Source organism: Colias croceus, chromosome 9 (assembly GCF_905220415.1).
Source record: "Colias croceus chromosome 9, ilColCroc2.1".
Classification (NCBI taxonomy): domain Eukaryota; kingdom Metazoa; phylum Arthropoda; class Insecta; order Lepidoptera; family Pieridae; genus Colias; species Colias croceus.
In genome coordinates, this window is record NC_059545.1 from 2,975,147 (window position 1) to 2,999,746 (window position 24,600).

The 24,600-nt window shown below is 34.2% G+C and overlaps 1 protein-coding gene across 5 annotated transcripts in view; it reads left to right on the forward strand.

Moving 5' to 3' along the window:
* The window catches only part of LOC123694220 (tyrosine-protein phosphatase Lar), a 323,834-nt gene that overhangs the window by 270,898 nt on the left and 28,336 nt on the right, over window positions 1-24,600 (forward strand). For all 5 annotated transcript variants that reach the window (XM_045639590.1, XM_045639594.1, XM_045639591.1 and 2 more), the window contains exons 6-7: window positions 2,794-2,988; window positions 15,197-15,307. In XM_045639590.1, the coding sequence (XP_045495546.1) occupies window positions 2,794-2,988; window positions 15,197-15,307 (306 nt within the window). The remainder of the gene's footprint in view (window positions 1-2,793; window positions 2,989-15,196; window positions 15,308-24,600) is intronic.

Here is a 24,600-nt window from a genome sequence, read left to right on the forward strand (position 1 = left end):
GAAAGCTTGAAACTTATAAGCGCTTATAAGCGCTTATCGGCGCTTATCGGCGCTGGTAACCCGCGCAGGAAAATATATGAACATGCGCCGATAAGCGCTGATCGGCGCCGACAAGTTCCAACAAGTTTCAACAAACTTGTCGGCGCCGATCAGCGCTTATCGGCGCATGTTCATATATTTTCCAACGCGGGTTACCAGCGCTGATAAGCGCCGATAAGCGCTTATAAGCGCTTATAAGTTTCAAGCTTTCTTTCTGAATACGCCCTTTGGTAAGTGGTATCGTGGGTTGTGAGAACACTGGGTGTGTTTTGACTGCTAGATTTAAGCAGCATTATTCTTTTTAGCTACACAAGTTGATTCATTTGTGTTGGAATGTTGATTTGATATGTAGCAAAATATTTTGTAGGTACTTAATTTATGATATTCAATACAACATACCACGAGATTGGTGGATAGAGTTATTGGTGATCATTAAAACTAATATTGAGGTATATAACTGCAACAAAATGTTTAATAATGCATTACATTTTTAGCATGTAACTTAATTAAGCATTCAACCCGAACGTGTTTCCACCTTAAAAATCTGATTATTTAATCGTAGAATATTTGTTACTAGTGCCCCTTGTACCGTGTAGAATACAACAAAATTACGCCCCTTAACAATTACATCAATTAGTAAATGATATGTTGCCCGCCTCCTCAAACCTCAAATACTGATAAGCCGTTTAAAACCTCACGCGTGTTCAATAGTTAACACCAAACAAGGACAATTACTGCTCCAGCGTTATATTAGCAAGACCCACGAAACTCGATAACGGCATCCGTGTTATTACCCAATTAAATTATCTGGCCACGGGATAGAAAACTCTATTTTTGATATTGTAAGGGCTATATTTGTGCAACCGTAGCGCCTATAGTTCGTTTAATTTTAAGTTCGCCGCGCTCTAAGACGTAATATTGTTAAAGGGTGTTTTAATAATAATGGATTGGCATTACTTCGATGTGGTTAACTGCGGTTTTTATTTTTTCTCTTTACCAACTTTGTATTAGGTCATTCGTTTACATCATTGTATTTAAATTATTTCAAAAAGAATAATGTGCAATAATGCCGATAATTCACATAAATCAGATATAAAATGAATAACATTTATATCCGATTCTCCTGTTTGTACAATTTCATTTAAACCCAAAAACTCTTAAGTTTATTGACACGCAAGCATTCGATAAAGATTTAGTTTAAGAGAAAACATTTCATTCCCACACATATTCTCTCCAATAAACTCAAAAGGATTCCCGTCTTGTAGTTTTCGAGTAAACCGACAAATTCGTGCGCTGCAAATTTATAAAGTCTTCAATATTTACTCAATTAATCGGAACTCTTCAACGCAAGAAAATTTAATCCGTTGCGAAAAGTTCTCAGCAATTTTGGGCGAATCTTCGGCGTAATATATATCTCGGGGAGGAAATAATGTCAGTCTTGTTGCTTAATCAAATTTCGTTCAGTTCGACTGTAAGGGGAATTTCATTTGGGGAATTAACATTTCACTATCTTCATTTCACTGGCGTTTTAAGATTTCGACGAGATTCCCGCGAACGTTCGCGCGATGTGAGGGGGCTCTGTCTACGTGTCGGAATTAACGCGTCATAATGCCCGTACTTATTGGCTTCCTTGTAATCTTTGACGTGTACTGTTATTTAACTTTACGATTTATCAAATTTCATAAGATTAGGTCTGACTTTTTATAATTTAATCAAACCTTTTAAATAATATATAATATTAGCTACTTCCTGACTTATATATTTCTTATATAAATTTATAAAGAATAGAAAAAATTCGATCACGAGGCGGGACTCGAACCCGTATCCTTCGCGCCATTCCGGGGCGGATGCCTCACCAACTCAGCCACTCGTGACCCGCCCGAGCGATCGAATTTATTCTATTCTTTCAGTTTTATGTGTCTGAAGGGACACACCGCGCGCCATCTATTGAGATGATTAACAACCATTTCAACCAATATGAAGCACTTTTCAGTGAATACAATATTGTAACGATGGAACACGACCTTTTTTGTTGAATTTATATTTTTGGTTTTATGGCATTCAAATGCTTTATAAATATAAATTTCTAGTCTAGTGTTTACACAATTACAATAATTATTTTGATCAACCCTTGTTTAAACATATAATATGATATACAATGAATATATTATGCTTAAATAATATATTATAACTATAAAGTCAGAGCGCAGTTTTATTCTGAAGAACATAAACCAAATACTGAATGTTTACCGTCGTCGGGAGTTTGAAGTTAATCAAATGTACTCTTTGTCAAATGCGGTCAAGTGAAGTAATAAAGCCCAGAGCATGTTTACAGTTAATCCTTGGCTCCAGTCTGGAAAATGCGGTCTGTTGTTTTTAAACCGAATAAGTTTACTTGCGTCAGTAATAATGAGTGTTTTATAATGTAACAACTTATATAATATTGATGAACATGTAGCAGTGAATAAAAACAAATTGTACAACTGTATTTACAATTTATTTATTCATTCTTTCACGCTATCAGTTATTATAATTATTTTTTCAATTTAACTTTCTGACAATAATTATTAATACAGAAAAGATTGATGCATTGCACTTTTTTACCCTCGTTGGGAAGTAATAGGTACACGAATTTTACGTTAATTAAAAAAATCAAGTATCTTTTCGCAACTTAATAATCCATGTCATGCCCAGCATAGAGCATAATTTACCTATTTATCTATATATTTCTCACATAACAATGTTCTTCCGCAGCCGACAAGACGCCGCCCGGGTTCCCCGCCATAGCGCCACCGTCCACGACCCTAGTGGTCGAAGTTGGCCACATAGCGACGCTGCCATGCCAGGCGAGCGGCAGCCCGCCGCCCAAGGTGCGGTGGCTGTTCAACTCGCTGCCGCTGGACGTCGCATCGAACCCGCGATACGCGCTGCTCAATGATAAGATGCACGGTAAGTGGAGTAAGAAAGGGATAGATGTCTGTGTGAATTTTCATGTTAGAGCGGGTATTGGTTACTTACAACGGAGTTCGCTTGATGGTAAGCGATCATTACCGCCCATGAACATTTGTAAGGCCACTGCAAATACGTTGTCCGTTTTTAAAGGATAAGGAGTAAGAATAAAGGCGACGTCAGTAAGGGAATTGTGACTAGTGGAAAAAGAAACGGCTTTTCAGTAAACTTGTAATGTATATAAGATCAAAATAAAGGTTAAGCTTTCTTACTCCTGTTTGTTCTCGTCTAGGTTTTCGTTATTTTTTAGAAACATGTCATGTAATTTAAAAAGTTAAAATCTAAGAAATATAAGGGTATTGAAATTTAATACCTGAAATATTTTTATGTGAATGAAAGTTTTCAATGTGTTCGATGACGTTTTAAGATAATTAAATAATACACAATTAGCTGAAACAATACATCGTGACGGGCGAATTTATAAAGTGTAATTAATTATCTGCAATATGTTACAGTTGTATGATATATCACAAAACTTATGATTAAAATCGAAAACCTTAAGTAAACTAAAGTTTATCATGTATACCTGCAACTGGAATTCTTTCGAACTTCTATATAACTTAGTAATAAATAAGTTTCTATATCCTATTTCTATACAATATATATCACGAAATGCGTATTCTGATTCTGAAATTTTTTTCCATGATTAATAATTTACCGAACGGTTTTCTTTGTCTCAAGTATCCAACCCAGATTCTAACATCCTAAATATGTTCTATATTTCAATGTTAAATAACCCAGCCGGTTATAAGGAATATTAACAAAGCGAAACGAATCACGTTCCCGGGCGGAACGGACAAAGTTAATAAAGACATTGGGGTCTGTAGACATCCCGATACTTTATTAAATCTCGCCCACGATTCGAGACGGTCTTATTCGTGGCTATGTGAGATGGTACGCCTAAATTGTATTTGTTTGGTACACCCAAACCGTGCGGGAAAGAATTTGGTAATATGTGGTTTGAAAGATTTGGAAGCTTTTTGACGTGACAACGTCTTATAATTCGATAGAGCCGGCTGCACGCACGAAAAAACATGACTCATGCGGTGTTACCTCGCTCTGAGGCGTTCCATGTAAGGCTTGAAGTGCAAGCGAGAGCGTGGAACGAGCGACAAAGAAGCACAATCGGCCTTAAGAAGTTGTCACGTTCAACTATCGCCAGTAAACCGACTTTACAGACAACCAGTTTTTTGTTGGTAACGTGGGGTTTGTATGAGTTGGATGGATGGATGCTTGCGGTGAATGATGGGTCAGAGAGGTGTGTGATTTTTGAAGGATAGTTGGTAAGATGTAACTTTAAGCTACAAAGTATTTTAATAAGTAAGGAAAGGCTACTGAGTATTATAATAGTGAGTAAGAATAAAACTGGGCAGTAACAGTGTAGCCGAATTTTTTTTATTAAATCTTGTTGCTATTTCTATTTCTTCTTATGTTTGGAGATACATAAAACTGAAATAAGATTTATTGAAATGTCGTATAAACGTTATTTCCTCCTAGTTTTTGATTTTACGCGAGTATATTATACATTTAGAAATCAAAGATTTTTTCTCCCCGTGACCACTCTCGCTGTAAAGTGTTCGAAACGTCGGGAAAATAATATCATGAATAAATCGCGTTTAAAATCCGTTAAAAAATCTTTAAATTTATAAAAACAAAATTGCCAATATTATTCACATAATAAAAATTAAGTGCGACACTTTATGAAGTTAAAAATTAATAAGACTTTATAAGTAATTTCGGCGCGTCGTTTGATCAGCGTCGTGGATTAACAGCATTTAATTACTGGCGCGATGAGGCGAAAAAGCCTTTAAGATTTAGTTGGAACATTGAACTCTATTTTAAGTTAAATAAAGCGGAATATTGAATGGCTGCTATAATTGTTGTAACGAAAATTACGAATGATATCCATATTTATAAAGCTTTAACCGATATTTGATTTGATATTTCCGTTAGCAATCGATTGGCTGGATTATTTTGTTTATTATTGCTCGATAATAATTGAATAGATGAAGACCTTTTAAAAGAAAATATAATAACAGTAAATACTAAATATGCTTTCTTTTCTATAACAATCATAATATATTCAACTGCTGTAAAATACGGAACTAATTCACAAACTGATTTTCAGCACCATCCCAAAGAGTCAATGTATATTTTCATGTAACAAGTTCAAAGTCTTATAACTAGTTTTACCACATCAAATAAAGAAACTAACTAGCACATAATTTATACAGACTAGTCTGTATAGCGTATTGTATTAAAATTTCCTTATGAAATTTTAGCAATCAAAGTTCGCAGAGCGCCGTGGCACGACAAAATGTTAATTACGTCAATTTTGCGGGTCGCGGCCTCACCATTGGATGTGCGAGTTCATTCTCAGATGCGGTTTAATTGAATTTTCGCGAATTGAATAAGAGCTTCTTAGCGAAAAGCAATTTGTCGGTTGGTAATGTGATCTGATTAGTGATTATTGTTACTATGTTGCAATTAACAAGTGTTTGGCGTGAATTTTAATTGTGTTAGAATGGGATCAGATTTGGAGCTTGTGTGGAATATATTAGTTTGATTGCTATAAGGCAACAGGTCGATGTTTATTTATGTATATTTATGTATGGGATGAAATTGTTTGTATGGGAAAGTATAAGATGAGAAGTATAAGAAGAGTTTGACCCTTATAAATGACAAAAAATGTAAAATAAAAACGCCGCAGATAGCTCTTTTATTATTATCATTATAAAAATATCATGATTCAACTTGTAACAGTTTTACGTTACGATTGTTGTTGTACGTCAATTAAAATTTGCTATACCTATTGTTATTCTTTGAAAATGTACCAATTAACAAGTCGGACATGTATGTTCCGATATTGAAATTCATTCAGGAAGTTTCACGTGTTTTTTATCCTTCTCACATGACAAAGAAGAAAAGATAGTATTTTCTAGGGGATTTTACGCGAGTATAGAATATAGCATTAAGAAATTAAAGACTTTTTAACGGATTTATAATTTTATAAAATGCGTTTAAAATCCGTCAAAAAGTCTTTAATTTCTAAAAGAAGAAAAGAGTCCAGGATCACGGACAAGTTTTCAATTAAAGCGAAATAGTGGAAATATTAATAGACTCAATTAAAATGCACTTCGCAAGGTGGGAAGTGATTTAAATTCGGTTAGAAGAGTACCGTGGACTTTGCCGTGGACTCTTTTTAATCTCATTAATTTTAATTTATTCGGCCGGATTATTTCTTCTCTGTCGATTTTAATATTTGGCCGGTGTTTTATAGAGACGGTGCTGTGTGACTGGTGGTTCTTGCTTTGGATATAATTATAAGGGAGGAATGATTATACGGTGATTTGTTAGGTCTCTGTTGTAAGGTTTTTGTTTTACAGAAAATGCAAGAGAAGACAAGTTAGTACAGGCAGGTGAAAGTATGCATTTATTAAGATGTAAAGTGGTTAGATTTTGAAAGGAAAATGTCGAAATATGCACATGCAAGAGGATACAAATAATTATTATATGTTAAAATATTTCCAGAAATTATTATTTTATTATAACTATATATAATCAAGCCTATTTTATACTGAGAGCAATTACATGTCCAGAAAATAATGGAAGATATACCTAAACGAATATCTTCTCCAAAGGCACTTACCGATCCTAAATGTATATGAAAATAAACAGGACACAGGGAAACACATAATAAATAACACAGTGTAATAAAATAACTACATAATTGGATAAAGAAACGGCAAGATAGTTAGGCTTAAAAAGCCGTTGCGATGTATCAAGCGTGATATACAGCCTCCATAATGTTTTCTCGTAATAACTTTCATGTGAAATTATTATTTTATCGGCCATTATTATTGCAGCGGTGTGTAAATTAGAAATGTTGTGGTTTTATGGTCTTTATGAATTATTTCTAGAGATGTGGTTCCAATTATCGCGTAAATAGTTTCGCTTCCGTAGATATTAGTTTTGAGGCCGTAATATTTTGTGTTCTCTTATTTGGTCTTGTACTTTTGTTTCGTGGGTAGAACCTATGTTCTATATTTTAAGATAGAAGGTATGTTTATTGCATTTTTTCTAAATTTTTTGTTCGATTTTTGATACTTCAATCCTTTCTGGATTTCGAATGCCTAATTTACTACTGAAGCATTGTATCTGAAACAACAAAGATTTTCATATTTTCTGTTACTTTTTTGGTCTTGAAACAACATGCATTAAGACAACTGTATAGCCCATATACTCGCTTCAGTTAAGACGAGGTCATTCTCTAGAATCGAAACTATCTCGTACGTATCGAGATATCGGCTGTCACCATTATAGTATCGATAGAACACACAAATAAGATAGCATATCCAGTTTGGAATATGTCGTAAATAAACATGCACCCACAGGGACTAGATGTGCCGCCGTGATTGCGAGCTCCGGCGCAAGATTACGCCTCATTTGCATACAAATGCGAGGTCCCTCCAAGTTTGAATGGGTCGGCGTGGTCGTCTGTTGTTTTGGCAAAAAGCGAGTCTTAATTCGTACAACAATAACAGCGGTTTAAGCGGTTGATTAAAGTCCGTTCGGGGCACGGGGACACGCCCGTTGTCGCATCCAGTTTTGTGTCTGTTATATACTTGTTTCTTTGTGAATTTCGAAAGGAAATTAGTCTAGAGTTCTATCAGTGATGGTTTATCAAGGGACGATATGATAATTTGTGTAATTTTATAGTTATGATGCTCAGCGTCAAAGACAACGAAAACGACTAACTACTGTTCCTTATCATCATATGTAACATTTAATGGTTACTGATTTTTATCTGAACATAATAGACGTAATTGTGGTTGTCGAGCGGTAAACCGTAAACCAATGGTGAAAGCGAACGGAACGTAGCGAGCTTATATCAAAACCAAACCATTAATTCCCAAACGCCTAATATACAGAATGTCACGGCTCAATCCTTTCAAATAGAAATACGCGAGCAAATATTCAAAAAAATTGTCGCTTTTGTATACAAAATCGAATACAGCCAATAAAAAATAAACCGCCTAAAATTACGAGTGGGTCCTTCACTCGCAAACTCAATAAAAGAATTCGAAACACATAAATAACGTTTCGTTTCACGCATGAATACAATAAAATGTAATAGGTGGAATTGTATTTCACAGCGGAGTCCTGCGGCTCGGCGTAATCCGCCCACGTAGCCGGCTAGTTTTATTTGATTACCGAAAGCCCCTATGGGACACGGGCCCGCGATTTGGGGCAACTCTTGACATATTTGCGAATGCCTGTGTCATTTTTCCCCGCGGCGCTGTCATCTTTACGTGATTCCCTTTGAATGTGCGAACAAATGACCCTAGTTTATTAGGTAACTTCGTGCGGCGCGTAATGCTCTTAGTTTGGCATTTTGACGTTTACAAAAATTGTGTGAATTGTCGCCATTTTTTGGGGGTTTGTCGTATTGTGAGATTATTTCAATTGTGTACAATTTTGTTTTGTAAAGTTGCTATTTTATGGATAATTTTAAAAAGAGAAACCAATATTATGTCTAATGTCTAGCCATAGTCGAGATGACATCGCATGCTCAAGACGTGATAGCAAATAGTAAATTAACACATAATCAGCACATGTTGTCTCCAAATTACATGGATAATATACCGAATGGATGATAATTAGGCGTAGTTACTTGTGAGTGTAAACACGTGTAAGGCGGTGCGTTTGCATTTGTCGTGTTTCGCTTTCGAGATTAGATGATGACGCCTTCGGAGTTAATTTGTCATACGAGTTATGATCAACTTTAGTGGCAAATCATGATGGACAATGATGTTAAGTGCAATTAATTATTATTATAAGTTTGACCTTGCCAAAAATTATGATGAAGTGCATTTTGTCTTGTAATCCCTCCCTTAGAATACCCACGTGAATTAAGTTGTAACGATAAGGTGCTAAATATATTACTACAAATAAATTTCATAATAACTACATTGTACAGATTATAATTGTCTCTCACGTTTTTCTTATTCCGCAGTTATGTCTATGCGTATTCCACTATTTCATAGCGACATAATACCGTAGAGGTGCGCTAAAATATGAGGGCCTATCTTGGGAGTCGACGCGGGAAAAATTTACGAGTATCAATTCTCTTCGCTGGATGATGAATTGGAAAGTAATGTGAGAATAATATGACTTGAACGTTGAATATTTTATGCGTATATTCAATCGGGGATAGAAATGTGGACGTATATTGGACCGTGCGTATGACTTTTATTACGATTTCTGATACGTTCTGAATATCGCGATGTGCGACGTAATTCTCTATCGCGTGTCAGATAAAGCGGCTCATCAAAAGAGCTTATTTCGTTGCTTGCGTCATTTATGGGATCAGCCTTTTATCCTGAATTTTTGCGACTTTAATAGGTATTTTACTTAAGCGAGAAAGCTTGGTTTGTATCTAACATAGTGAAGCTCATTGAAGAATAAGCTATTTATATGAGACTAAAATTCAAAAGCTTTTATATTTTTCGTTATTGCGTTTAACATTTTTATTCAACTCGTCTATTTCAATAACAAAACACGTTTAAAAATAGATGAGCTTAGGAAAAAGCCAACGCGGTGAAAAATATTCGCAATGAAAACAGTAAGTTATATTTAATATGCAAAAAACATCGACAAGCGCTGCAATATTTATCCAATTACCGCTAACTCTGTCAACGCATTCGCTCCAAAAATACAAAATAGCAGTGTGCAAACGGCCATAACAAAAATATGTAGGCGGCGTAGAAATTTCTCGCATCTTCTCGGGGGGTTAAGTCGTGATTTTCGTTTGTCCAAATAAAGTAAACGCTAACGGGTAGAACACGTCGACAGACAGCGGGAGGCGTAATTAAAAGAAAAATAAGCGCTATTCATAAACGTCCAAGAGAATAGCCGGGTCGTACCAGCATTATATAACCACCACTCGGCTTTGACCCGCCTCGCCCCGCTAATAACCTCGACGCGAGACCGTCGAGGTGTAACGCCGTGCAATACCAGGGCTCTTAGTTGAATGGTCAAAGAAGCTTTATCACCGTGGCCCGTTTAATCTAGCTCTTAGACCGGAGCGGGCTGTAAGGTTTACTTTACGCCGACGTGGTTGATTAAGTGGGTACTCTGATCTTGGGGGAGACACTTATGAACGCAAGTAGTGGCCCTAATGAATGGCGCAAATGATTATTGCGTGCAGTGATTTATGATGGCTTCAGTCACGTCGCATTTAATCCCGGTGTCATGTGGTGAATTATTGCGACACTAAGCTGGCCGCTGCCCTCTGTAGTGATTCTATTTTTATGTTATATAATTCCAGAACATTCGTAACTGCAAAAGTTAAACAATAAAGATGTTAAAAACGAAATACTCTTAACATCAAACTTATAAATTTGTTCAGTTTACTGTGAAAGTGAATGTAACGGAAAAATATAAAAGAATTGCGAACACAACCAAAATCTCCACATTAAATTGCATTCAAGACCCGTAAAGCAATTTCAGAAGAGCTTTATAATCGAAAATTACGTTTGCGTCGCCCGTGACGTCGCCAAAAAACCATTGAAAATGAGAAGCGTAGGCAGACGGGCAGGTGAGGCACGTGTATTTCATATTTTCCACGCAATTTACCCTTTCTGTTATTTCGTCATAGCTCTAATCCTTGGAAGGTTGACAGCGCGTCCGTTAATAAATATTGCATGACAGCATCGCCTGACGCCGCGGCCGCCTACCTACATCATCATGACCCGCCCGACTGGTTTCATACATTTTTTAAAGCTAAAGTTTTTACTTTACTAATGTGACAATGGTGACTAAATTGTTGAAGAAGGATTTGTATAAATCTTTCATATATGGCTTTAATATACTTACTCGTTATGTAGTACAAAACAGTCGCTATCGCTGTCTATCCATCCTATGAATGCTTATCTTAATAATATAAATTAAAAACTACGTAACGTTTTTTAGTAGGTAGAGTAATTGTCGAGGAAGGTTTTAGAATTATTAAGTATTAAACAAATCGAACGAAGCCGCGAGTGAAAAGTTAGTAAATAATTAATAAATAACTGAAAATCCGAAGGTGAAGCGATAGATATTTGTTTAAACAGTATTTACACTAAGAAAAGATTACATATTTATTGTGACTAGTTAACAAAAAAAAAATTGTAAATTCGTTACGTATTACAAAATATAACCCAACAAAATTATATATACCGGTTATGACATATTTTATAAACGGCAGTCGGTTGTCTATTAATTTTTTCGCGCATCACGTAAAACGGCTTAAGGGATTACCGTGAAACGGCACTCAAAGAGATTGTTAATGAAAATATTTTACATCACCACATATATATGTTTATCCTACTAAAATTAAAAGATATATTCGAAGATTTATTTCGTATATTGATAAAAACTTAGAGAAATTTGTAATAATAAAGAAGTCTTTGTAGGCTTATACAAAATGAAAAAAATAAAACAGACATGGCTTGAATATAACGTTAACAGTATATTTCATAATGATTTTCTCACGACGTAGCAATCTTTTTTTGATCTCTACTTTTAAATCAGCACAGAAACGATAATCTACTCAAGTTTCATAAATCACCAATGTATAATCTACTCGGCTTTCGTAAACAAAACCCTGTAAGCACATAAACATTGTAAAGTACAAACTTCTTAATCCATTTTTAGGGTTCCGTAGCCAAAATGGCAAAAACGGAACCCTTATAGTTTCGTCATGTCCGTCTGTCCGTCTGTCCGTCTGTCCGTCTGTCACAGCCGATTTACTCGGAAACTATAAGTACTACAGTGATGAAATTTGATGGGAATATGTGTTGTATGAACCGCTACAAAAATATGACACTAAATAGTAAAAAAAAGAATTGGGGGTGGGGCCCCCCATACATGTAACTGAGGGATGAAATTTTTTTTTTCGATGTACATACCCGTGTGGGGTATCAATGGAAAGGTCTTTTAAAATGATATAAAGTTTTCTAAAAAACATTTTTCTTAAAGTGAACGGTTTTTGAGATATCAGCTCTCAAAGTCGTAAAAAGTATGTCCCCCCCCCTCTATTTTTATAACTACGGGGTATAAAATTCTAAAAAAAATAGAGGTGATGCATGCTAATTAACTCTTTCAACGATTTTTGGTTTGATCAAAGTATCTCTTATAGTTTTTGAGATAGGTTGATTTAACTGTAATTTATTATATTTGCTGCTACGGAACCCTTTGTGCGCGAGCCCGACTCGCACTTGGCCGGTTTTTAGTGTCCATAGTGTCGCAGCTCAGGTGTCGGACACTCAATTATATTGACCGGACAAAGAGAAACTCAAACAGTCTCGAGGTGTCGAAAATTTCCTGTTTGCTGTACACATTAAAACTATGACGGCGCTAGGGCTGGTACCTTTGAGAAAGTTGTTTATTTTAGGATGTAGGCTCTAGAGTTGGTTTTGAAATTATCGTATTATTCACGTTATATATAGATATACAATGTAATAGACTTTGTTTCTTAATAATTTAAACTTTCATGATATTGAAATATATACCAAATTTTACAGTAGATAAACTATATGCTTCGTAAAAAAAAACAATTTATTATTACCGTATTGTCAGTCATATAAGTGAGAAAATATTAAATTTTAATAACGTGTATACAAACAAAAATTGTGGCGAAGAAACATCAAAACCGTGATTTAATTGCGCTTTCAAGAGCCACTTGAACCCTCAATACAAACAGAACAACGTACATTTATTAAAAGTTGAAAATTCGGGAACGTTCGCGTGTCGTCATCCTTGAGTCGACTGGACTCGCCGTAATTACATTTTCTCCCTTCTTTCGCGTTGTTCCCTCTAGTTTTTGTCTTTGACAGTTTTTTTTTTTGTTTCCGTTGAACAAAACTTTCGAGTTCCCGTCGAGTTTGGGGACACGTACATCGCATCGATAAATGAATACCAAATCGAGTGTGCGGAAGATGTTTTACGTGTTGGCAGCACTGCGCTATTATATTTTAGTGTTGGTATTTGTGGACATATTTTTGGAAAGTAATAGCATTTTTATATCTATGCTTATACATCTATTTCAACTATATATACTATATTTTAAACTTAAAGAGTAAAATTTTGTATGATAGTACTAAATTCTGCTGTATATTTTTTTTTCATTAGTAGACACTACACAAATATATCCATACGAACTAATCTATATATATAAAACTCAAAGGTGACTGATATAGTGATCTATCAACGCACAGCCCAAACCACTGGACGTATCGGGCTGAAATTTGGCATGCAGGTAGATGTTAAGACGTAGGCATCCGCTAAGAAAGGATTTTGATTTTTAGGGGATGCACGTACAAAGTCGTGGGCGGAAGCTAGTCTAAGCTAAATATATTATTTAGTTCTTATCAAATGGGGCGGAGTCAGAGCGAAATACTTGCTTTTAAAAGTTCTAAATACTATAAGTATTGATAAAATACAGAAATCTTTCTCTTGAAGATTATACTTTGTCCAAATCCAGCTAAATAAATTTATATTTTCAAATATAAAATATCTTTTGATATAGACAAAGATTAAACTTTCAAGATATTTTTAATAATACTTTATAACAATACTTATAATACGAAACGCAAACGGTATTCATGATTAAAATAGTAACTCCTTTTCTAAATGTCGCAGTTGTAAAAACTAGGCCAAATCTTCGTTCTAACATTAAAAGCATGAATTCATCGTTAAGTTTTTAGTTTTATTTTTATGACTGAATCATGAAAGCTCTATTATTCGGATGGGAATTAAATACAATAATTTGTATTTGTTATGCCTGGCTTCACTACTGCTATGGACTCGGACACGCGATCATTTCTAAAGGCGTAGTCATAATATTTGTGTATGTTAAATAGTAGTTAATAATGTAACCTTTTCAAGTTACAACTGTGTAAAGATTTGTTCTGTGACTTGTTGAAATGTAAAGCTAGTTTCGTTTTAATGTATCGTAATTGTATATTAATTATGTTTTGTACAAATTGGAAGATCATATTCATCCATATTATCCATACTAATATGTATTATAAATACGAAAGTAACTCTGTCTGTCTGTCTGTTACTCAATCACGCCTAAACTACTGAATAAATTTTCATGAAATTTGGTATGGAGATATTTTGATACCCGAGAAAGGAGCTACCCGAGAAAGGCTACTTTTTATCCCGGGAAAATTAAGCATCCCGGAAGTCCTACGGGAACGGGAACTATGCGGGTTTTTCTTTGCAATTGCGCGGGCGAAGCCGCGGGCGGAAACCTAGTAATTAATATAGCTACGCAAACAACACAGACGTTTCTCACTCACTCACTCTTCAAGCGTAGAGTGAACAGGTACCTTCTAGGGAAGCGCGTTCCATCTTAGACCACATCTCAGCTTAACATCAGGCGAGATTGTGGTCAAGTGCTTCCCTATTTCCAATAAAAAAAAGTTTACCAATATGTATTTAAATTAAAAAATATTATGATGTTTAGAAATGTTTAATGTAAAATTATAAACCAACTGAATAAGGAGTATTGTACGAAAAAATATTCTTGTATACAAACATACATGCTATTGTAAAGTTTGCATTGGCCGCGATAAAATCTCCCCTTAGCGTAATTTTGTTCAATATGAACAAGTCCTTACACAGCAATAGTCATAACAGTATTATTCTATTGTTTTCAATACAACGGTTTTATTTCGTGTATTCCTTAAGGATGTACCTACTCAGTACCCGATGTACGTTTAATTCAACTACAGAATAATATTATCTTAGAGATAACAGAGAAAGAACATTCGATGTTGAATCTTAATTTTAATACATTTAAAGGTTAATTTTCTATGGCAAATGAGCCATACAAAGTTTATAATTTTTTTTTCTTTTAAATCAAAGAGAAATTACAGAATTATTTATTGGCTCTTCGGATGGTAAATTCAAAATCAATATTTATGATGATTTAAAAGACCTTATTATTATATTGTATGTTTGAGTGTCTGTTTGAATATCCAATATTTATTCATCAGCGAGCTATTTTTATAACATTATTCAGTCTAATTCTGGAAAAATCTATACTTAAAGAGTCACTGTGTTTTGTATTAGATATTAACGTAATTATATTTCACAGGAACACTGCAAATCGTGAAAAGTGAAGAGCAGGACCAGGGAAAATACGAGTGTGTCGCCGAGAATGCTATCGGTACCGAATTCTCAAAACCCACCTCGCTGTATGTGAAAGGTAAGTCTATATGATATACCTTATATAAAATATAATAATACTTAGTTAATTGGTAGGATTTATGTACCCTTTATCATGTTATAGTTTCTATCAATTTGTTCATGGCAAATGAAAAGGAAACATTATCTGTGATTGCTACTTAAATGTATCCTGCGCATATTTTACTCAAGTGAAACTTCTTTAGGCGCGTTGAGAGTTGTTTTCTTTGAATCTAGCCAAAAAAGTTTCACATTTGATACGTATGCTCGGCACATACGCTCATTTTTCTTTAAATGGTAGCTTATATTATAATCTATTATAATCGTATTGTGCTGCGTTCATATAAAAATATTTAGAATTAACTCAAAGTATAGTTTATGATAGAAAATACCAGTAGCAGCACGTTAAATTTAATTTTTCCTTCCAACTATCACTCCACTGGCTTGTCGTCGAAATGCACACGAAGTTTCCCGCCAAAGAAGCAAATATAATATTAATAGTAAAGCGCTGCAGCGCAAAATTGTCGGCAAAGTAGGTACCCAGTATAATATTCACAATTAATTGTGCAAGATAGCGGTAATATCACACATTTAGATAGCGCTGACTGATTGCTGTGAGCGCTTCAAGGTAAATATTATTACGTGACTGTGGTGCTTTGGTATTCAGGCTCTATTAATATGTTTTTGTACATGATTCAGGTAAAGTAATGGTTATGTCGCTATTAGGTACTTAAGAACGTAATATGTATGAATAAATTAGAACAATTTTCGAGCCTTGAGTGCTAGAGGTTGATTCATTTTAGGTCTATCGAAATTGTCGTTAAGAGTGTAATTTTTTAAATGAAAATTAAGTCGAATAGAAATGCGTAATTGTTACTTCACATTACATTTACCTCTTTCTTAACTATTTAAGATTAAAAAAAATCAGACGGGATTTCAACCCGATTCTTTTGGCCATACCTACCGGGTAGAATAGTTAAAATGTCAATTTATCGATGTAGTAAGGTTCTAATATTTTTGATAATTGATTATTCTAACAAAATTAATATAAGTGAAACCATTCAATATGCTTTTCGTCAAACTAAAAGATTCTGTTGAACAACCACTCCATATTTTAAACCTCACTTACAATATAAAATATATAAAATTTCTCGCGGCTCGAGCCGTATTGAATTAGTTAGTACCTCCGCGAAATTGCCTCAGATTATTATTTACCTCTCGGATGAAATACTTTCTAGATCTACTCGGCTTTTTGTTGGATTAATATAAAAAGTTCAAGTGTACATTGTAATGTTAATAAAAGATGGAATTTCGAGCATATTTATTCGACCACACTGAATTTGTTAGAGTACATTTGAATATTTAGTTCTCGATTCGTTTTTTTATGCAAATAGCTAAGTATAATATATAGAATACTAGATTGCCGACCGCGGCTTCGCCCGCGTTTTCAAAGAAAAACCCGCATAGTTCCGGTTACAGTGGGATTTCCGGGATAAAACCTATCCTATGTGTTAATCCAAGTTACCCTCTATATGTGTGCTAAATTTCATTGTGATCGGTTTAGTAGAATTTGCGTGAAAGATTAACAAACACACACACATCCTCACAAACTTTCGCATTAATTATAATATTGGTAGGATGGTTTTATATTACTTTTGCGATAATAATAGAAGTCGCTTGTGCTTGTGCTAGTTTCAATTTTGATATTGAAGTTTAATTTTACTTTTGACACTCCCTAATTCCCTATTAATTATATAAATTCAATAAAGCATCTACCTTATAACACTCTATTGACCCTATAATTAGCACAATAACCTATTTTTTCGCATTTTAATGTGTGCATTTGATTACCACTTATGAAAATTATGACTAATGGGGTGTTAAATAGCATATTTTACAATTAAATTGTCATTGCATAATATTTCTATATTAAGTAAGTTAATTAATTTATATTTAACTTTTAAAATGTGTTATTAAATGTATCATCGTATAAAATGTCAAGAATACAAAGATACGTTTCGTTTTTTATATTTCAGCACTGAAAAACGTATAATATTACTACAAGATGATTATGATCTTAATTGTACAAGATATTTACGTATACGTCTTATATTATACAATTCTCATCCAAATACCATCTATAGTCTAAAACTATATAAAACCGTCCTTTACGTTTACTGTCGCGTAATTAAAAAAGCGCAATTTATATTAAAGTCGTTAACGTTGTTTCGAAACAAAACGCGTCCACCTTAAAAACGTTCGCCCATTACGCCGCCTAGATAGTAGATAGTTTAATTAAAATTAAACAAGTCTCAACAGGTGGACAGGGAAAAATAAACGTTTGTGTAAATTTGTAACAGTTCTTTCCGGACGCCGGACCAACTCCGGACCTTTTTATTGTATCCCGGACCTTTTTTTGTATCTAGTCCCTTCTTTGTTCGTCGCGATTAAACTCCCGAGAACAACGCCTTTCACATTATTAACGGACGATGGGATTTGTGTTTGTTGTTTAACAAGATTGAACTAAATATGCTGCGTGAATTTGGTAAATGACTTTTGTATTTGTAAGAAGTTGTAGTTAGGTACGATAAGGTTTTCTTATTTACACTTTTTGGTATTGTTAGGGCTTTTTAACTTCTTTAATCTTTTTGTAAATACATGAATACCTACAGTATTATTTCGACTGACAGGTTGGCTTGTTTCGACTGACCGGTTGGCTTGGTTGGTAGTGACCCTGCCTTCCAAGCCAGAGGTCGTGGGTTCGATTCGAACCCGGGACAAACTGCTCTGTGTCTGGGTGTTAATTATCTATATAAATATTTATTTAAAATTATATATGTATGTTTATCAGCCATCTGGTTTCCATAACATAAGCGAAAGCTTAGTATGGGAACAGATCGTGCCGTGTGTGAAAATTGTCCTGAAATATTTATTTATTTAGATGATGATGATGATGATGTGTTACGTAGAAATAAACACACATTTCCAACAAGAATATAAATTCTATAAAGAGTTATTAAACAGGCCTTATTGGAAAAATATTATTAATAATGTTCTTGTTATTGATTCGTAGAATAAAGCATTATTAGTCTGTAATATTTAATTTCATTGTTTCGATGAAATACGAGACTTACAAAAACTTCGTTTTATGAACATTAGATAATAAAATTTATCAACTACTTATAGAAAAGAAAATTGTAGCAATAAAAAATATAGAGTTCAGTGCCTTATGAAGTAACTACGTAAATCTACTTAACAATTAAAAAACTAGAATGCCATATACATTACAATACTCTTAACCAATAATATATATGAATTTAGATTTTAATTTTGAAAGCAATTAACTCATAATCGCGCTTGAGCAGCAGTTTTCATGCAGCAGACTATAGACGCAGCTTGCTATGGTATACTTTTATCCTATTTTGAATACGACCCGCGGGCTGGCGTCCACGATAAATAAAACAAACTGTAACTAAATTCAAACAATCAATGCAAACGTCGTTTATCTCGGCCAGTTTGGTAAGTCGCCAAAACAATGATCCAAAGTGCTGTTATTGATGAGCATCGGTGTCGTGATTCCGACGACGCCTGAACACACAAACGATTGATATAACTCGGACTGTTTTGGATGACTACAAGGGCTCATAGTGGATAGTGCGCGCATGGATGCTCCCGATCATGGATGGTTTATAGCGAGATGATTTAGGCGGTGCGAATCAGCGTTGCGACTTGATCGATAACGTGCATCCAGCGAAGATGTATCGTTTTGCTCTGTATGTACAAAATTTTAAATGGACTCATGTAAAGATCTATAATAATTAATAACTACATAATATTATGAAATACGTTTTTAGAACAATCAATTCTAATCTTAATAAAACAAATGATTAAATGTGCTGTTTTCTAACAATATATATACCCTAAAAATAGCGCAGTTTACAGCTCCTCTTCGCGTAGGATTCAGATCATAAGTACTCTATGTTAGTCTGTTACTAATACTAGTTCTGTATTATAAATGCTACGAGTGAGGAAAAAGGATTGCTATAAGTGTTCTATTAATTCGCCAGCATTACACAAAATGTTTAGAAAATTGGAGCGTTTTTAGTAGAGCAAAGCTGATTCGAAACACTTGAGAATAATTCTGGGAAATGAAAGCAGCTTATAGAGTCTATTTCAGAGTATATTACATAAATATATTTATCCCGAATCCATTTGGAAATAATATTAAACGTCTTATTTATTACGATTTCCGCGAATCTTCCGGGTAAAACATTTTGTTCTCAATTTTGACGTTCATTGTCTATTCAACTGCCATTCAAATGAAATTATCGTCTAATTTCGGTTAACACACATTCACGAAAGTCTACATATCCAAATGTAATTGGATTAAAACGACGCTGTAGCCTGGCAACATTAATTTTGGAATCCATTAACAATCCGAGCAGAATCTAGCAGACGCCGTCCAAATGCAATGGGGCCTCTAACGTTTCTCAGGAACGTTTTAATTCATATTGATTTAAAAATTGTTAAAACTGATTTGTTAAGTGTTTAAGAACTGTATTATAATATTATTGTACTCGACAATATCACCAATTCAATTACTTAGATTTAACATACCTTTTTTCTAGACTGTTTATATGTTTAATTTAGGAAAGAAAATATTTAAAGCTCAGATCATCAAAAGCAATTATATTAATAATTCGCCACAGCAAATGATTGAGTAAATCAGTCATTTGGCAATTACATAATATTTGATTTGCTGTTTAAAAGAAATAGAAATAAACGAAAACATGTACCTCTAATATTATTAATCTATAAAAAACTAAGGGTAATTAGGAGCCCCAAATATACAAAAACCCGCCCTGTACCATTCCGTTCGTCGGACGTCGTTTAAGCGCACCGGCAAACCACACTTTCATATGATTTACGAACTTTCAGCTCACCTTTCACGGGAATTCAGACAGACAAACGTGCATTAGGAAATTAGTGCGAAGCTTTAGTTTAACCAATAAATAGCCGGGTAGCGCGAGCGGTTTGGAAATTTTATGCATGTAACGAGCGGTGGGTTGTTCTAAGTTGAGGTTTAGAATTGTTAATTTTTGTATTTTATAAATAGATCGCAGTATTAGGTATAATTGCAGTGATTTGTTTATATGAAATAAAACGATACAAAAAATGACGACGGTATCGATAGTTGAATAACAAGTAGTCAAAAACAATTGCATCATTCAAAGTACAACAAGGCAATTGTACTTTGAATGATGATAAGAAGTGTAATAAATAGGTAAGTAAAAGTAAATAATTTTTATATACAATGTGATAAACGGAGATATGAATAATCCTTACTACTACTCCTTAATTAAAAGAAGTTTCATAATTAAAGCTACGTGTTAGAGAAATATCGCAATAGTTAGTTAAGAATCACATTTATTAGGCTTATTTATCCAGCACCAACCCAGACTAAACAGATTCAAGACTATACAAGAAGATATTAAATAAAAATAATATAAATTACCTTTTGCACGCGTAATCAACGTACAAATAACGTCGTGTCACGCTTAGCTAAATAACTAGGAGACCGGTGTCAGTGTCACGAGTCACAACTCTGAGTGGACAGCGCCGGCCGCAGGCTTTCGCGGTGCGAGGCCACGCCGGCCGCTGTCATGTGTACCTAGCTTTATGTCTTACTATTTTGAATGTTACTAAAGCCGGCCACTCGCGTACCTGCCGCAGGGGCAATATTGGAATCGCACCCTTAATTATTGGCTCCTTAATGGTCATGTGTATAGACAAGCAGGGGCAATTTAGAGAACAGCTGAAATTGCTCAGACCGCCGTGCATCCGATATTATTCCAATATTGCCCCTGCGGCAGGTACGTGAGTAGCCAGCTTAAATATACACTGCTGAGGCAATTGCCTGACTTGCGTAGAGAGCGAGATGTTATGTGTTTTATGCGTGAGAGTAAAAGAGCGGGGTTTAGAAGTCACTGTTGCTGTTTTAAAAGATAATATTCTTAAGTCTTCTGATACGTCATTGGCTGCTATTAAACCTTGACACGACGTTATTTCTTGACACAGTATAAACCGTCTTCAGTGGGATCGTCTCCAGATGGGAGTTGCAATTCAATATAAAGAAGAAATATGTTGAGATCATGAGTGTACAGTTGTTTGTAGTTTGTCTCTGTGTGCTGAGACGCACAAAGATAAGTTAGAAAGATTTGTACTTACTAGTAAGAGATTTGTACCTAATTTGTCTTCGTTTTTGACCAACATATCGGGTAGTCTGTTGTATGTTCTACGTCGTACAATGCAAATATTTCTTCGTTCATTATGTTATTTTCTTGATATTCTAATAAAAGTTGGAATTAAGTTTGCATTGACTCTACTAATACTAACTCTATATATGTAGAGTTATATAGATAAGCTATAGTTGGATATCACTACATAGTATAAAACAAAGTCGCTTTCTCTGTCCCTATGTCCCTTTGTATGCTTAAATCTTTAAAACTACGCAACGGATTTTAATGCGGTTTTTTTTAAATAGATAGATATAAGTCGGGGACGTGTCTTCGAATTATTTTTATTTTTATTACATTATTGCTAATTGATTCCAATCGGAATAATTATTTTTGACCAAAAAAAAAACAATTCAATCACATAATTGTGTAGAAAAACGATTTTATAAAATATATAAGAGATTCATTAGCAAAAAATAATTTAATTCGAACTTCCTATTTCCCCTAGTCATATATTTCAGGAAACAAAGCGTCGGAAGAATAAAAACCACTCCGTAAAATTGCAATGAATAGGTAAACAGTTTAAGGCTTAACGAGAAACAACGGACCTTAATTATTCACTTTAAAACGGAAATATTTCCTTTTGCGTTTGAAAAAATACCCAAAAATATCCTTGACTTTCACTTCCAGTGATATATAAGTAGGCCGTAACATCTCTCACTGTCACATTTCTAGAGAAATATTTCAAGAATTCTTCCATTTAGATTAACGAGTACTTCATGAACTATTTGAAAAGATAAACTTTTACACTATAGTACAAACAGTTGTAGTAATAGACAGTTTATTTTCAGTCTAAAATACTGAATTTTAAAACACATTTAACAACGTATACAGCGTAATGAAATTGTATTCAATAAAAGAGTAGGTTGGGTATTCGTTCATTGATTTTTGATTTTAATTAATTATTTCATTGTGTTACACAGTACTGAGTGATGGATGAAATTGAATGGTCTTTTTAAATTATTATCGTAGCTTTCGAACGTTATTTTTGTGTTTCGACGCAAACGAGCGAGTTCAAAATGTGGTGGTTCTGTTTGAATTGAATACATACGTATCGGTTCCTAGCTCATATAGAAGTAGATAGTTTTCTTGAAAACATTAGGAGCTATAAAAATGTCCTAGTAATATAGTTATTTTTTTTATTACACTTAAATTAAAATTGTTAAAAAGTTGAATAAAATTCTAATGATTAATATATAGGAACTCTCTATTTACGGTAGATTTCATATTATTTTGATAAATATTAAAACGAGAAAATTTATGTGTCTGATAACTGCTTTCTTATCTCATTAGATAGATAATAATTAATTATATAATAATTTCATACAAAGTTTTGATGTACATAAATAATAATTTCAAATTGGTGTCAGGAAATCTTTATTAAAAGTTGTTCATTGCCTCGTACTTTGTACTTACATTTATTTATCAAAGAAAAATCACCATTTCATTACTTGTCCATTAATTAAATATACATAAACTTTGCATATTCAACGTCTAAATGGGCGTTAAAAGCCGAAAATTCGGAGAACTGCCCATCATCTATTCTGGCGTTGGTAGGTACTCGATGTGGGGGTCACCACTGTATGTTTTTGATCAAATACAATCCTCGAAAATATCATCTAATTTTATATATTATATTTCATTTTTTAGATTTGGTCTTGAATATTACACGTATCATCTAATAGAAGATTGGTAATTTTGATACCCACTCTTAAGGCCCAGATGAATGATGTCGGAAAGTTGTATTGTTGCTCTGTAGCGAAAACATTTCGCTTGAGGTGTCGCTACACTCGAAAAATAATTTTAATTAATAGCAAAAACAAAATAGCGGATGGGTGCGACGCGGCAGACGCCGGTGTTCGTGCTAAGGAATAATTTTTCACAGCCATACAGAGTGTTGATGGGCAGTAATCATTTACTACACGAGAGCCTTCCGCTGCATTTTTAAGACTGATTTTATGCCGCGTTGCGTTTACGTTTATTAATGCACGTGGTGGTTAAATGGGAATGTTCTAGAAGAGGAACGTAATATTAAACCATTTTTTTACATCCTTTAGTTTATAATTTATATATCTACTTAACTCTATTTTATTTTTATTTCATAATATAGCTATAGGTAGATAACTCTGTAGTCAATGTAGAGATAGGCTAGCTACCCCCCTGTACAGTGTACAGTTTTGTACAGTCACAAATTTTAATAGGTACAGTATAGAGTATAACCTCGATGTTCGTTCATTAACCCGACAGCTAAAAGCGCATTTTTACTCTTAAAACAGTATATTGTGCTATACCTTACCTACAGGCTTTTATAGCAGAAAGCTCGCGGGTATTTCTCTTCAACTAATTTTAATTAATCGACAAAACAAAGTAGCAGCGAGGAGCTGACCGCGGTTGGTTACCGAAGGAATAATTTTTCTTTTGATGTATGGCTTAAAATAAATGCAGGAATATTTGCAAATTCTTTTGTTGTATAGCGCCGTACCGCGGCCGTGGTGTACGCGCGTTTTTTGTTTTGTTTTTAGAGATGTTCTGGAGGAGATATAGAATACACTTAGCACACAATATGATTTGAATACAATAAAAAATATGAATTGAATGCTCACAGTAGGAAGCTATGCTATGAAGCGATCTTTATATGGCTAGGTAATGGAAGTGGAAAACCTACCTATTAATACTTACAATATAATACTTTACGTCTATACTAGTATTAGATCAACGTATTAGATACGTACTTTTTATTAACTAATTTAATTCTTCAAAAAATCACCGAATCAGTTCGAATCACGTTTCTCGGTCTCCCCTTACAAAAAGATGTTTCTTTTTCAGCCATCTTTTCCGTTTGTTCCTTCGTCACCCTTTAATTTCTTACGTAATTTTCCGTTTACTCTTCAACAGAAATCCTTCTATAGAAAGACAAATAAACAAGTCGGTTAATTTACTTGATTTGACTCAAAATTATTTGCATAATTATCATGAATTACCCCGCAAAGCTTATCTTCAATATAAAATTAAATTCGTT